The 16967-nt window shown below is 40.0% G+C and overlaps 2 protein-coding genes across 2 annotated transcripts; both read right to left on the reverse strand.

Annotated features, from left to right (window-relative positions):
- Nucleotides 1-6916: 6916 nt before the first annotated feature.
- Nucleotides 6917-13310, reverse strand: LOC110901240. Its single transcript, XM_035982272.1, has 4 exons — nt 11543-13310; nt 9973-11005; nt 9191-9856; nt 6917-7217 (listed from the first exon to the last, which is right to left on the reverse strand). Exons 1-4 carry the CDS (start codon nt 13308-13310, stop codon nt 6917-6919), a joined length of 3768 nt encoding a protein of 1255 aa, XP_035838165.1.
- Nucleotides 13311-13370: 60 nt separating this feature from the next.
- LOC110901241 lies at nt 13371-14504 on the reverse strand. The gene is made up of 2 exons (XM_022148079.1): nt 13680-14504; nt 13371-13565 (listed from the first exon to the last, which is right to left on the reverse strand). The coding sequence occupies exons 1-2, from the start codon at nt 14502-14504 to the stop codon at nt 13371-13373; spliced, it is 1020 nt and encodes a 339-aa protein (XP_022003771.1).
- Between the last annotated feature and the right edge of the window lie 2463 nt (nt 14505-16967).

The raw sequence follows: 16967 nt of genomic DNA on the forward strand, positions 1-16967 counted from the left end.
TTAATAGGGCTGTGGCAGGCCACGGCCCCGGGCAAGTTTTTCGGCCGTAGTGCTAATTTTCCGCATTTCGATCGAAATTTTTTATATATTACTATGTTTGGCCCGGGCTTGCCCGGGCTTTTTTTAGTGCCCGTGTTTTTCGGCCCTGGCACGTTCAACGGGCAAGATCCGCCACTGTAAGCAGTGTGTTATTATTATCACTAACAATTAGTATATATGTTTATATGATTCTCTACATGCAATTGGTTTACAACCCTTTGATAATTAATTACTTACGAGATCTATAATTGTATATTATGTTTATTCATTATCTATGAACTCACTCACATTTAAATATTGAAGAGGTGCACCATGGGAGAAGCATGAGTTGAAGAGTTGCACCATGGGAGAACCTCAGAGGGAAGGTTCCAAGATACAAGTAAATGATATTCTGATTTAGACAATTAGTTCGAATCATTTCTGTCAAATATATGTAATATAAGTATATAACATGTAAACTACCCATTGCATTTCTTATAATAAAGAAATTATGTTTTAACATAACTATTAGACTCGTTTGCCTTGATACATAGTTTCCGACAAAAAGTAGCAGCAACAGCAGTAGCAGTAGTAATAATAATAATAATAATAATAATAATAATAATAATAATAATAATAATAATAATAATAATATCTATCTATACTTTCTATAAAAGGAGGAATCCCAATGATATAAGAAAAGCTGATGTGTCAGTAGGAGAGGCTGTCCAAGAAGGCTTTTCTTATGTCATTATTACATCATAAACCTTAATATTAAAAGACTTTAAAATTCAAAGCTGACCCACATTCAAAATCCAAAGGTCTGCTGAGCAAAGGTCTGCCCACATAAAGCCTAATATAAAATATCATTTAAAATTTTGTTTAAACATCTGCCCTCAACATTTTATAATCAAACACCAGTTCCCAATAAACATCTGTCCAGATTCAAAATTCTGGCTCCACATTCAAAATTCAAAATTCAAACATATATTCTAGTTTCTAATCTTATAAATAAGATATAATTATCTGGCTCCACATTCAAATCTCTCTCGCTCATATCTGTGAGCGTATCTCTCTCTCAAATGCATCTTTCTCGTGATTCAACCGCTAATCTCCGATTACACTTCTTTGTTCGAATGTTTGTTGATTTTGTTTACATGTTATCGTTCCAGTATCATTGTTCCAACATCGTCGTTTCAATGAAGCTTCCCATCACACATCAACCTTTCAATATCGATGTTGCAGTATCAATGTTGCAACATCGTGAAAAGTTGCATGTGGTACCTTCTTTGATGGGAGAGTTGCATTGTTCGATTTTCGTTAAATCGAAAGTTAGGTTTTCTTGCGTCAGTAAGATTTTCTCCTTTTATAGAAAGTATAGATTCGTGCAATATCGTGAAAAGTCAGATGTGCTACAACAGTTGAGAAGAGACCTTTGCATTTTAGGTTTGTTTCTTATTTTGATTAACTGTTGATGATGTTGAGAGTTTTTATTTACACTGACATTTTAGAATATGTTAAGATGCATGTTTATATTATTATAATGAACTACTACATAGAAAAATAGAAATTTAATGAAATATTTATAAAATATTACACGCTAAAGTTAACACTTGCTAGGATTTCGTAAACTCTGGCCTTTCTCCATGTGATTTCATGCTCTCTTTTGAATTTCAGGTCAGTTAGCATGTTGCAGATTTTCTGATCCTGTTTTAGAAGTTGTGTCAGAAACTCTTCTGCATTCTTTTGGAACTCTGATGGAGGAGAATGGAGGACTTCATCGAGCAATGCTATGCTGTTCCAGGTTTTGTTGTAATTAGTGTCATTGATTATGTCGACTTTCCTGTTTAGTTCTTCGTCTGTTTTTTGTTCTTTGAGTGACCACATCGAGAATTGTGTTTTAACATCGCTGGTGTCTGACCAGTGGTAGAAGCTGAAGTTTGCCATGTAGACTTTTTGTTGGTTTTCTGATTTGGAACAATTTGTTGATGTTTTAAATCAAAAGTAATCATCGGTCTTTTATAGATTTTAAACACGCATCTACATGGTAAATGAAGAGGTTAATTGTAATTGTGATAATCTGCTTTTGTTCTTTGAACTTCGAAATTTTGTCCCTTGGGTTTCTTGGTATTTAATTTTACAGTTTTTCCATAAAAGTTGGGGTTTGAAAAGGTTTTTACATTAAAAGACTGCTGTTTTGAAATATACATTAATATGTTTATATTAAATGTACACGTTTTCATAATTACAAATTTCAATATGTAAACTCATAGTCACTTCACCTGTTTTTCATCACATTTTCCTACGAAGATATCATACTTTCAGGAAAGTCAAGTAATATAGTTTATTCAAATGGCGTCATTCACAAATGCAAAATCAGATGATTTAAAGCAGCGTTTTGTCAGGCAAATCGAGGAATAGGTGTATGAAGATAGTGCTACACTTCAAGAGCTGAAGAGATGTTTTGATGGATTGCAAGTTGGCCTGTTCACTAGAGAGCAGGTTTCCAGAGATCTTATGCGGATGCCTTCAACTTCCGTTCGTGAGCTTTATGTTGTCAGTAATATAGAGTGCGGTGATAGAGACGTGCAGTTCATGGCGATGCTGAAGGACATACATCGAGAGGTTCAGCAATCGATGGAGTTGAAGCTAAAGTTTCTTAATTCTTGTTGTTATTGTTAGATTTGAACTTTAATGTTGTTCAGTATGTGATGTAATTATTGGACTTTTAGTTTTACTGTCATGAATAAATGAATAAATTTTAATTTTATGAATCTATGTTGTGTTTTAGTTTTACTTATTTAGTATTTGAGTAAGATTTAGATTATGTTGATGTTGAATTGTGTTTGAACATCTGTTTGGTAAGTCAACAGGGTTCAATAGTGTCAAGGGTTGGTTTGATGGTGAACAGATTATGTTGATGTTGAATTATGTCTAAACATCTGTTTGGTAAGTCAACAGAGGTTTAATAGTATCAAGGGTTGGTTTGATGGTGAACAGATGAGTGCAAAGATAAAATAAATGTTTAGAATTTGATTATTGATAGCAGTTTTTTGAAGAATTTGTGCTCCTGCAAATTACAGAGAGTCAATATTTGGAGTTGTAAAAGGTCTGTTGTAGTTAAAGTTTGGTAAAAGAGAACATCTGCTGATGATGAAACAACTGTGTATTCTAACGACTGTTGATTTACCACCGTTGACTAAATGAATAAATTTTAATAGTATTAATCTTTGTTGTCGCATCTTCATTTTAATTATTTCAGTAATTCCTAAGTATTATTGTACAATTTTGTTTATCAATAACAGTTTTTTGGAAGAATTTACCGTATATTTTGGTGTTATAAAAGGTGTGTTGTAGCTAAAGTTTGACAAAAGAGAGCATCTGCTGATGAATAAATGTCTGAAGATGCAAAGGTCTGCTATGGGTCAACAGATGTTAACGAACAACAGATGATATTCAATCTTAAAATGCTTAACAGCGGATTTGATACTTGATGACTGTCGTAAGGGTCAATCAAAAACCTAAATAAGCTACGTAGATAGCGTAAGTAGGGTATCGTATCCACGGGGAATCTGTGGTCAGTGTCACGTTTTAACTAAGAACTAAATTATCTAAATTGGGGTTTTGATGAATTTAATTGTAAAAGCTAAGAAACTAATTAAGAGAGTTGTAATCAATACGAGAAAGAATAACCTCTACCCAGAATCCCAATTACCCGTTTAACATCAAAACATGTTTACCGACTCAAAACACCACATAGACATGGCCTCGGAATTAATGAATCTGATTAGTTATCAAGGATAGTTTTTAAGATTCACTATGCAACCTAATAACCCGTTTAATTGTATCAACTACCCACCGATTTACTAACCCGCTAACAACGCAAGGAAGTTGCCAATACGCTTAATAAATGACAAATAATTCAAACACAATAAACGTTTACCAAGAATCCAACACGAGTGGTCAAGCTGTACCAGTTATACGAATCCGCAAACAAGAATTAATGCCAAACAATGTAAAAGTTCATCCGAGTAGAAGTTATAAGAGAATTAGCCGCGCATCATGGTCATCATTGCTTCAGGATTTGCTAGAAATTGATTAAACATCAACAACTTGCTTGGAAGATGGAAGATGATGGAAAGTAATCGCCCAAAAGTGCTCCCAATCGTCCTCCGGCGGCTGCGTAATGAATTCCACACGTTTTCTTCGAACTAGGTTAAAAATTACAATTTTCCACGCTGTACCACTTTCGCGCCACGTTACAGAACCTCCTCACTCCCTCGCGTGGCGCGAAGAAGCTTATTCTGACCAATCGTTGACTTCTACCTGTCGCGCCACGCGACACCTCACATAACCTCCCTCGCGTGGCTCGAGGGGGCATGGTTTCCAGCATCACTGCTTTCTCGCTCCGTATTGCCTTGTAACACCCGTTTTCCAGCTTGTATGATCATTGTACTGCATTTAAGCGCTGTTAAGCCTGAAAAACCCGACAACCAATAAGTACACAAATTACTATGAATAAACATACTCCAACGCTTAAAACCGACACAAACTATACATAATATGATGTGTTTACACCCGCACATCACATCCCCACACTTATCTTTTTTCGTCCCCGAAAAAATTATTCGCTATGGAATCACAACTAAAACAAATGGCTTTCAATATATTCAATTATTTTATTAAAATGAATCTAATCACACGTTAACCACGATTGTGAATATACTGTCCACTTAAACCCAACCGCCGGTTTCCAAGCCCTTATTTTCGATCCATTAAGTTCAAGTAGTGTATAGTCATCTATGGGTCCCACACTCAAAAGACTACGACTCCACCTATTCCCGTTTCAAGCTTATGAGATTAAAAGCTATTAAATCTACCGTCTTATATAGCAAACTCTTATGTTAGTCCGATTAAACTTTATGATGGAAGAATGGATGATATTGTGAGCTTACATGCTTTTGTATACGATCAGTTTAGCGGACATACGCCACACGAGTCACCATCCCCATGGTTAATGCCATAAACTTCACGTTTTTTTTTTACATGTGCTCAGGTGAATGGATGGATGGAATGATTTTTTTTTCTTTTCGGGCGCCACACTGTTTCGGATTTGTGTTCACAAAAAGAAACAGGTGTGCCAGTTTAATCGGAGAAACTTATAAGTTTCTTACTTATGACGTACCTCTTATACCTTCCACAGTTTCAGTTTCACCATAGCTCCTAAGGCGGGAACCCACAAGACTCCTATTTTAAGTTATTTTATATCAAGCCTAAGGAACCTTTCAACCGGCTGGGCCTATCCACATATCCTAAATTAGACGTGTGACCGACTATTATTATCTCATATATATAGTAATCGAAAAGCCACTGATTTAATTACACCTATCATTTTCCATTTTATGCGAAAACCTTTACGGGACATTTTCTATTTTCTCTTTTTTTTTTGTTTTTTTTAACTATGACTGAACTACAATGACACGACACCTAAACTAAACGCTAGTTTCCCCCTCCCCACACTTATTTCCTTCATTGTCCTCAATGAAGCAGGAAACTACGACTCAAACAACTGAAAATAAAAATAGAAATAAAAATACAACAAAAACCAATGGAACAGACTCCCCTGATTTCCTTGCCGCTCTGCATCTGTCTAGTTCCATGCCTTCCGAAACGCACTAGTACTCCAACCACGGTTCCCAGCCAAATACGACCCATTACTAATTCTAGCAACATCACCAAACATAATCATAGCATAATATATATATATATATATATATATATATATATATATATATATATATATCAGCCCAACCGGTTAACCCTTAAAATTTTCCCCAAATGTGTCAAATATCAAGTTAAGTACAGACCATCATCAGCTAAAAACAAAATAAGAGGGAAAAATACAAAAGATAACCAAAATCACCGGCGCTGATACTGCTAGAACCACCTACTCGTCATCCCCTCCAGACTCCTCATCACCCCCAGCAGCCTGCTGTGGTGGTAGAAACCAATCCGGCACCTCTATGTGCTGATGCTCCATAATGTATCTCAATACGTCATTTTGAACCAGCAACATATCCCTCAACGACTCCAGTGTCACTGGTGCTGATGCAGGCACACGTACCTGACGTTGCGCACGAGGATGCGCAGACGGAGGACGCTCGGACTGCAGACGCACTCTCTGTCTGTGAGGAGGACCCTGCTTTACCGCCTCCCAACGAAGCGGCTCGTCCAAACAAATCATCTGCGCTCGACGCAGTTCTTCAATCCCAAACTCGGCTGTAACTGGACCAGGAGTCAACAAACGCTCCTCATATATATCAGTAACCCCCAAATGCCTTGCCAACCTAGTCACATAAGTACCCAATGGCAACCTGGCTTGACTACCCTTTCGACGACCCCGTGCGAATGATGCCAACATCACTATCGCCAAATTCACTTCTTTCCTATTCATAATGCAATACAAACAGAACAGATCATTCTGACTCACCTTATCTTCTCCACCCTTCCTACCCATGACTGTGCACGTGATGATCCTATGAATATATCTGACAAACGGGTCCCGAATCGAAGATGCCACCGCACGTGTCGACCATTCTGAGTCCGCTATCGTCAACCAAAACTCAGATAACTCTGCTTCCGTCACATGATAATCCTCTCGATTAACTGTAACTCCCCGTAACGACCTCCTAAAATCCACTACGCTTGACTCCTCCCTGGTGTACAACCCAATTGCCTCCGCGAACTGGGGAACACTCATTCTAAACGGTTGACGCCCCAACATAAACTTAACTGTATATGGTTGCATGAACCACTCAGGCGAGTACTTAAAAGTAGAATGAAACTCAACAGTGAGTTTTGCATACTGTGGCTCTGCGCACCGTATCGCCTCTAACCATCAACGGCCTAACAACCCTTCCAATCTCTCCCGCTGATCCATAGCATCAATCATTCCCCAATTCACGGTCCTGTGCTGAAATAACTCCATTTCCAAAAACTTTTCACATCTCTCATATTCTTCGGTGCCCAACATAAACTGTAACAGTGTGTGATTGCGCAGCTCCCTCTGATCAAGAGGCACTGCCACGGCATTGGGTTCCGGCCGCTCCTCAGGCATCCTATATTGGACCGGTTGACTCTTTTTCGTTGCTTTGCGCTTGCGTTTTCCTCCTGCGCTTGATGCACCTTCGTCCGACATCCTGAAAGCATGCAAAGATTTAAGTTAGTCTAATGCCGGTGACGTTCGTAACCGTATAGCATTTCATTCGCGGTTACGAAGTCAATAACAAACAATAATGATGACATCATGATGCGAGTCAGAATGACATATAGTTCGGTCCATTCGTTCGTATGGAGATTGAGGACAAACGAATCAACTGAAACTTACAACAAGTACGTCAATATTCGCCTCGAATTACGATTCATGAAGAGTGTTTGGAATAGTGTCGTATACCTTTTATAAATTTTCAGTTTTTTTTATAATTTATATTAATATACATGTATACACGCTATGCCCCGACGAAACCACCTAGCTTGACTCCGCACTTAACTTACTTGCCTTGACACTACTCATCGCCCTATCCATTCGCACATCTTAAACACTCACCGACTATAATGCGAATTCTATCAACTTCTTTTGATACCCTTCAACTTTTCAATGAGTGTGCCTGTACCATTTATTCGCTCATATGCCCTTTCCTACAATCCTAACCAATATCACAAATATTCACTAATCCGCGACAAACTTCCTACCTTAACTTGCTTCCTCAACCACACACTAAATTGCACAACTTATATCCGATATTAAATTTTTATATGCAGTCTCGTGTTCATGTTCAAATATTACTAAAGAATCTCATGTGCGCACGACTTAAACAGTCTCAAACAGCACCTACTCAAATACACAAACACCTTCTGACTTACCTTTTAACACAATTTCAACATACAGTCGCTTAACTACTTGTGTTACAACCTCTCTTGACTAAAGATCAAAACTTTTTACCATTATTTGCACTACCCTTTTTCACACACTCAAATCAACCTCAAATTGTCATACTAATCTGTACTAATTTTGAACTAAGTTGCAGTTCCTGACCCCTCTCTATATTCCAACATATCTTTTCAATAATCAACCTCAACACATACACAACAATCCTCAATCTTTCAATTAACCAAAATATTCATCTTCATTTAACAACTTAAAGAGACAAGCTTTCATACCTGGATGTACTTGAAGCTGAAATCAACGGAAGTCAATCAGAGGTCGGTTAATGGGTATACGTCGGCCGGAAGTGGATGTCGACGGTGGGCAATAATCGACGGTGAGGGATGGTGAACGACGTATATGGTGGTGATCGCCGGGTATGGTGATCGCCGGCATGGATGGCGTTGGTTGTTTGTGGAGGTAACCGGCGTATATGGTGGTGAATACAGCGGCGACGGTGGTGGTAAAAGAGGTGGTGACTGGTGGCGGTGAATGACGGAGATTATCGCCGGCGGTTAGGGGGGGAGTGAGAGGGGACGGTTATGGTGGAGAAGGGGTTTTATGAAGTGAAGACTGATTTTTAGGTTAAAAGAATTGGGGCCGGAAGTGCGGACCGTCGCGTGGCGCGCCAGGAGATGTTCCTCTCTCGCGTGGCGCGAAAAAGAGCGGTTTCCAGCGGGTACATTTTTTTCATGGCTTCCATGCCTTAGAAAATTTTTTTTAATTCTTCTTGTTTTCCTTTCCTTTACCCCCAAACAATTTTTATAATGCTTTAGCAATAGAAACGTACCTGGGGTTCCTTTTCTGATAGTTTTCTTTTTTCGAATCATCTCATATCCTGAAATACTCCGAAAACATACCGAAAACAACCGAAAATTGTGCAAAAATGCTCCCAAAACTGATTTTCCGGCCGTAATTTTTATGTGATCATAAAATCTCTTTGAAAATCACCTTGTCCTACCCCCCAAACGAGTGTGCGCTGCCCTCAACTGCACTAAAGCTTAACCAAACCACCCGAGCATCCCCACACTTGATTAACGGCACGGTTATACTCGAAAACTCACTAAAAACAGTCTAACTAACTATGAAAGCAAGAAAAATACTTACAAATGAGCCTTAGGCTGCCTCCTAAGAGCGCTAAGTTTTAGATCTTCAGCCAGATCGTACCTGCGCGATTACTCAACATACTCGCGGACTGTGCTCACGTATAGCACCTCCACGTTCTTCCCAGGACCGTTAATTTCTCGAGCATTGAAGTACGGCTTCAGTCTGTGGCCGTTCACCATCTGACGGATATGATCATCAAAGTCCTCAATCTCAAAATCACCGTGTTTTCCGACCTTCGTCACACGATAAGGCCCTGTCCACTTACTCTTCAGCTTTCCAGGGAACAGTTTCAACCTGGAATTGTATAACCACACAAGCTGGCCAACTTCAAACACTTTCGGCTTAATCTTCGCGTCGTGCACTTTTTTCATCTTATCTTTGTATGCAGCAGCACAATCATAAGCCTCATTTCGTATCTCTTCCAATTCAGCCAATGTCAATTGTCGCTCCTTACCTGCAGTATCATAATCAATGTTAATCTGTTTAACTGCCCAAAATGCATGATGTGCAATTTCCACCGGTAAGTGACATCCTTTTCCATAGACCAATCGATACGGTGTTGTTCCAATCGGTGTTTTGTATGCTGTACGATACGCCCACAAAGCATCGTCCAATTTATTGGACCAATCCTTGCGGTCGGCTCGCACAGTTTTTTGTAAAACTTCTTTAATTTGTCGATTAGAAACTTCGACTTGCCCACTCGTTTGAGGATGATACGGAGTGGCAATTCGATGATCAACACCATATCTCTTAAGGAGTTTGCCAAAGTTGAAGTTTTTGAAATGAGACCCCCCATCACTTATGATCACACGAGGGACACCAAATCTCGAAAAAATGTTCGATTGAACGAATTTGCAAACAACCTTATGGTCATTGGTCTTGGTGGCGACACTGCCACCAAGATGTAAAGATTTCCGAACGAATTCGGGAATGGGCCCATAAAGTCAATTCCCCATACGTCAAAAATATCGACAACAAGGATTGGCTGCATGGGCATCTCATCCCGTTTCGAAATGCTACCCATTTGTTGACACCGCAAACAATTCTTAGCGTATTCAAATGAATCCCTAAACACTGTAGGCCAATATAGCCCACACGATAGCACTTTTCGTGCCGTTTTCTGTCCACTGAAATGTCCACCACATGCGGATTCGTGCACCAATGACAAAACTGATGGAATTTCTTCATCCTCAACACACTTCCGGATAATCTGGTCAGCTCCAACTTTAAACAGATCCGGTTCATCCCATATATACTGCTTTGCTTGTGAAAGAATGTGCGCCTTCCTAGATCTCGTCCAATGGTCCGAAACGATGCCTGAATGAGCATAATTAGCAAAGTTAGCAAACCATGGTTGAGTATCAATAGTAAGTAGATGCTCATCTGGAAAAGTTTCCAGAATGTCATGTTTAGGTCCTTCAATCTCATTCACCACTCGTGACAGATGGTCTGCCACCACGTTTTCGCTTCCCTTCTTATCTCGTATCTCCAAATCGAATTCTTGCAATAAAAGGATCCATCTGATGAGCCTTGGCTTTGCGTCCTTTTTCTCCATAAGATACCTAATTGCAGAGTGATCCGAAAACACAATTACTTTACTACCACAAATATAAGGTCTAAACTTGTCTAACGCATAGACAACAGCAAGCAGCTCCTTTTCCGTGGTTGTGTAATTCAACTGAGCATCCGCGAGAGTCTTGCTCGCATCATAGATTGCCACCGGTTTCTTGTCAATTCTCTGTCCCAAGACTGCACCTACTGCATAGTCACTAGCATCGCACATTATTTCAAAAGGAAGTGACCAATCAGGGGATTGTAAGATAGGTGCTTCAACTAACTTTTGTTTTAGTGTCTCAAAAGATCTTTTACAATGCTTGTCAAAAACAAATGGGACATCTTTTAACAAAAGATTACACAACGGTTTAGTGATAACTGAAAAGTTTTTAATGAACCGTCTGTAAAAACCGGCGTGTCCAAGAAAGGAACGGACGCCTTTGACACTTGTGGGTGGTGGTAAGGTTGAAATTACTTGAATTTTGGTGTGGTCCACTTCAATCCCCTTACTCGAGACAACGTGTCCCAACACTATGCCTTCCTGAACCATAAAATGGCTCTTTTCCCAACTTAGTACCAGGTTTGTTTCAACACATCTTTTTAGCACTCGTGACAATTGTTCCAGACAGGCCTCAAAAGATGTGCCAAAGATTGAAAAATCATCCATAAAAATCTCCAAAGACACCCCGACCATATCTGAAAAGATACTCATCATACACCTTTGGAAGGTGGCCGGGGCATTACACAGTCCAAACGGCATTCGCCTAAACGCAAAAGTATCGTAAGGACAGGTAAACGTAGTCTTTTGTTGATCATCAGGATGAATAGCAATCTGATTATAACCTGAATAACCATCAAGAAAACAGTAAAATTTCTTACCTGCGAGCTTTTCCACAATCTGATCAATAAAAGGAAGTGGGAAGTGATCCTTTGAAGTTGCAGCATTCAACTTTCTATAATCTATGCAAATTCTCCACCCGGTTACCGGCCGGGTGGCCACTTCCTTACCGTCTTCACCTATAACAATCTGGATGCCCGCCTTTTTAGGCACCGTCTGTGTCGGACTCACCCAAGTACTGTCCGATATGGGATAGATGATCCCTGCATCCAACCACTTTAAGACTTCCTTTTTCACAATTTCCCGCATGTTTGGGTTCAGTCTTCGTTGAGCATCTCGAGCCGATTTTGCTCCCTCCTCCGTGATGATCTTATGCATAACAATGGATGGACTAATCCCCTTGAGATCAGCGATTGTCCACCCAATTGCAGCCCGGTTGGCTATTAACACTTCCATTAAAGCTTTTTCTTGTTCATGTGATAAATTGGAAGCGATAATTACAGGTAGGGTGTTGTTGTCGCCCACAAAAGCATACTTCAAATGTTTTGGCAATGTCTTCAACTCGACTTGTGGAGGTGAGTCAAGTGATGGCTTCAACTGCGTGTCAATATGATCCGGTAAATTCTCGACTTGATGTGTCCAAGTCGGCTTCAATTCCTTAACAGCCATCACCTCCAACTCTTCTTCCGCGTATTCCAATTCCACCTCTATTTCTGCCAAATCCCTGTCACAAACAAAACACGTCTCTATAGTGCATTCCCCACTTTCGTGAGGATAACACCCGTCAATAATGTCCGCCATGAAGCATTCATCATTGACTAGAGAATCAGATGCACGGGCAAAAGCATTTAATCGGACCTTACGATTTCCAAACGTGATGTCAACCGTACCATTTCTACAATCGATTAGTGCATTAGCGGTTGCTAAAAATGGTCTACCAAGTATGACATTAGGTTGTTTAGTATTTTCAATTTGCACGTATTCTAAAACCAAAAAGTCAACCGGGTAATAAAACTCGTCAACTTTGACAATGACATCACGTAAGATCCCCCGAGGTAGTTTTAACGTCAAGTCGGCCAACACCACGGTGGTGTCGGCTTGCTTCAATGATCCGAAATCGTATTGATCGTATAAACTTCCCGGTAAGATGCTGACACTTGCTCCCAAATCCAGCAAGGCTCGACTCATCTTAAATTCACCCACTTGAATGGGGATTAGAGGAGCACCTGGATCTCGGAGCTTTGGTGGAAGATCATCCGACAGAACGGCACTAACTTTTTCGGTTAAAGCTATCTTTTTCGGAAATTTGTTGTGCCGTTTTTGGGTGCAAAGCTCTTTCAAATATTTTGCATATGCCGGAACCTGCTTGATTGCGTCTAATAACGGGAGATTAATTTTCACCTGTTTAAAAACTTCCCACATCTCATCCTGTTGTGGGCCCCGTTTATTAACAACTTTTGTTTCAGGATTAATTAAAGCCTTAGGAAATGGTACGATATTACCCTCCATACCCTTCCCCTTTTTGTCACCCGGTTCAGTATCTATCACCCTATTATTTTCGAGATTTTCTTTTTTATTCTTTTTAGGGCTAATAGGTCCCGGCTCCGCATCGGACTCGTTTTCCTCATCAACTTCCTCCACAACACCTTCAACCAACTGTGGAGGAGTCCCAACCTGATTATCATAAACTTTCCCAGAACGAAGAATACTTACCTGATTAATTCTGGCGTTAGACGAACTCCCTTGATGCTGTGGATTCTTCATGGTATCACTAGGCAATCGACTCGAATCTTTTCTCCCTTGTGCCATCTCGGTCGCCAGTTGTGCAACTTGCTTTTCCAATGCTTGATGAGATTTAGCTTGCACTTCTTAGTCTTTTTTCATTTGCTTCAACATTTCCATAATCTCCCGATTGGAAACCTCCTCGTTTGAAGTATTTGCCTTGCCCTGCTCCTGTTGTTGCTGATAACTTCTTTGGTTGCCCTTGTTGTAATTTCCTTGAGGGTAATTCTGATTATAATTCGACTGACGGTTCTGATACGGCTGGCTTCCTTGATTCGGTACCTAAAAATGAGGATTCAATTGATTAGTATTACTGTACCGAAAGTTTGGATGATTACGCAAACCTGGATGATATGTGTTTGAATTCATATCATAATTCCTTTGCTCTCCATAAACCATGTTCACGTCCTCCTCAGCCGCTACAAACTGACCCGGGCATGCATCCAATGTATGTCCCAAATCTCCACATGAATCACAAGCCGGAAAGGTTTGCGCCGCATGCAATGCATCCCGTTCACCCAAACCTCTAAATTTCGCTAACTGGCGTTCCAATGCCTCCTTTTCTCTCTCTAGCTGCGCAACCCTTGCATTAGAAGCTCTCGCACTTGATGGTGCCACAATTGGATACTTTTTATTCCTATCCGACTGTGCTTGCCTCTTTGAATCTGCTGCAACAATATCTAAGTAATCCCAATCTACATCCACATGATTTTTCAAAAAGGTACCTCCAGTAATAGCCTTAATATCCCGTCTGTCCTCATTTGAAATCCCATCGTGGAATGCAGTAATCAACTCCCATCTTTGAATACCGTGATGAGGACAGTTACGGATCAATTGATTGAACCGTTTCCAAGCCTCGTAAAGAAGCTCACCCGGTAGTTGCTGGAACTCTCTAATTGCTAATCTCCCCGTTTTAGTTCTTTGCGGGGTATAGTACTCATCCAAAAATTGTTGCTGCAGCTCTTGCCATGTATAAATGCTAGCATAAGACAACGATGTAAACCAATCCCTCGCAGCATCCTTTAATGAAAACTGAAACAATACCAACTTAACCTGATCTGGCGTGAAACCGTGTCCAGCAATCATACCACAAACTGCCTCAAAATCTGCTATGTGTGCATATGGCTCCTCAGTACCTTTCCCGTTAAAGGTAGGTAGCATGTTCAGAATATGTGGTTTTGCTTCAAACGAATGTTCCACATTACCCGGTGCCACTGGCATCACTATCGGGTATGCATGCTCAGCAATATGCGGCCTGAAGTGACTCTCAACCCCTCGAATATTCGGATCCGGGAAGCGAGGATCTCTTTGTCTTTGTCGAGGTGCAACCGGTGCCCTATGAACCTATGGCGGGGTCTGATAAGCATCTACTCCCCGTGGCTGTCTCTGTTGCTGATACATCGGTTGATTGCGATTAACTGGCTGATTTTGGTACCCAGCTAGATACCCCATATACCCATCGTTTATCCCCCATTCCTCGTCTCCGTATCCATCATCCCATGTCTCTGTTCTTGCCCTATTATCCACTTGCTCAAACATAGCACCCGACCGGTTCGGGTGTGGCACTAGATTTGGTTGATTCATGGTCCGTAAAGGGTCGGGCTGTGGTGGTAATCGGCTTTCTAGAGAATAGAGTGGTCCACCAATAAAATGAAATTCTCCAGTTGGAGCAGAGGTTGGTTGGGTGGTTGTGCTTGATGATGGTGCACTTGGTGTGGTTTGTTGTTGTGGTTCAGATGTAAATGGAGGTGGTGGCATTGGTGGTAATTCAGTAGTTGATGTTTGTTGTGGTGTTTGCTGTTGTGGGTGGATTGGTTTTCTGATGGATTCATGGTGTCTTGAATAGCTTTTCCTTTCAAGGCTGAACGAAGAAGCAGATTTTGGCGTGCGGTCTTTTCAATTTCGGGATCAAACAAGAGCGGAGAAGATCTTCCTGAAAACCGAGTATGCATGCAAAAAGATCACCTGCACACACGTTTTAACTAAGAACTAAATTATCTAAGTTGGGGTTTTGATGAATTTAATTGTAAAAGCTAAGAAACTAATTAAGAGAGTTGTAATCAATACGAGAAAGAATAACCTCTACCCAGAATCCCAATTACCCGTTTAACATCAAAACCTGTTTACCGACTCAAAACACCACATAGACATGGCCTCGGAATTAATGAATCTGATTAGTTATCAAGGATAGTTTTTAAGATTCACTATGCAACCTAATAACCCGTTTAATTGTATCAACTACCCACCGATTTACTAACCCGCTAACAACGCAAGGAAGTTGCCAATACGCTTAATAAATGACAAATAATTCAAACACAATAAACGTTTACCAAGAATCCAACACGAGTGGTCAAGCTGTACCAGTTATACGAATCCGCAAACAAGAATTAATGCCAAACAATGTAAAAGTTCATCCGAGTAGAAGTTATAAGAGAATTAGCCGCGCATCATGGTCATCATTGCTTCAGGATTTGCTAGAAATTGATTAAACATCAACAACTTGCTTGGAAGATGGAAGATGATGGAAAGTAATCGCCCAAAAGTGCTCCCAATCGTCCTCCGGTGGCTGCGTAATGAATTCCACACGTTTTCTTCGAACTAGGTTAAAAATTACAATTTTCCACGCTGTACCACTTTCGCGCCACGTTACAGAACCTCCTCACTCCCTCGCGTGGCGCGAAGAAGCTTATTCTGACCAATCTTTGACTTCTACCTGTCGCGCCACGCGACACCTCACATAACCTCCCTCGCGTGGCGCGAGGGGGCATGGTTTCCAGCATCACTGCTTTCTCGCTCCGTATTGCCTTGTAACACCCGTTTTCCAGCTTGTATGATCATTGTACTGCATTTAAGCGCTGTTAAGCCTGAAAAACCCGACAACCAATAAGTACACAAATTACTATGAATAAACATACTCCAACGCTTAAAACCGACACAAACTATACATAATATGATGTGTTTACACCCGCACATCAATACTAACAGTGGTTGGGCTAATGATGAATAAGTATTATTTTATAACGTCTGCTATAAGTATTATTAAATAATTTTGTTTATCAATAACAGTTTTTTGGAAGAATTTACGGTATATTTTGGTGTTATAAAAGGTGTATTGTAGCTAAAGTCTGACAAAAGAGAGCATCTGCTGTTGAATAAATGTCTGAAGATGCAAAGGTCTGCTATGGGTCAACAGATGTTAACGAACAACAGATGATATTCAATCTTAAAATGCTTAACAGCGGATTTGATACTAACAGTGGTTGGGCTAATGATGAATAAGTATTATTATATAACGGCTGCTATAAGTATTATTATATAGTTTTGTTTATCAATAACAGTTTTTTGGAAGAATTTACGGTATACTTTGGTGTTATAAAAGGTGTGTTGTAGCTAAAGTCTAACAAAAGAGAGCATCTGCTGATGAATAAATGTCTGAAGATGCAAAGGTCTGCTATGGGTCAACAGATGTTAACGAACAACAGATGATATTCAATCTTAAAATGCTTAATAGAGGATTAGATACTAACAGTGGTTGGGCTAATGATGAATAAGTATTATTATATAAGGTCAGCTATAAGTATTATTATATAATTTTGTTTATCAATAACAGTTTTTTGGAAGAATTTACGGTATATTTTGTTGTTATAAAAGGTGTGTCGCAGCTAAAGTCTGACAAAAGAGAGC

This window comes from Helianthus annuus, chromosome 13 (genome assembly GCF_002127325.2).
Source record: "Helianthus annuus cultivar XRQ/B chromosome 13, HanXRQr2.0-SUNRISE, whole genome shotgun sequence".
Lineage (NCBI taxonomy): Eukaryota > Viridiplantae > Streptophyta > Magnoliopsida > Asterales > Asteraceae > Helianthus > Helianthus annuus.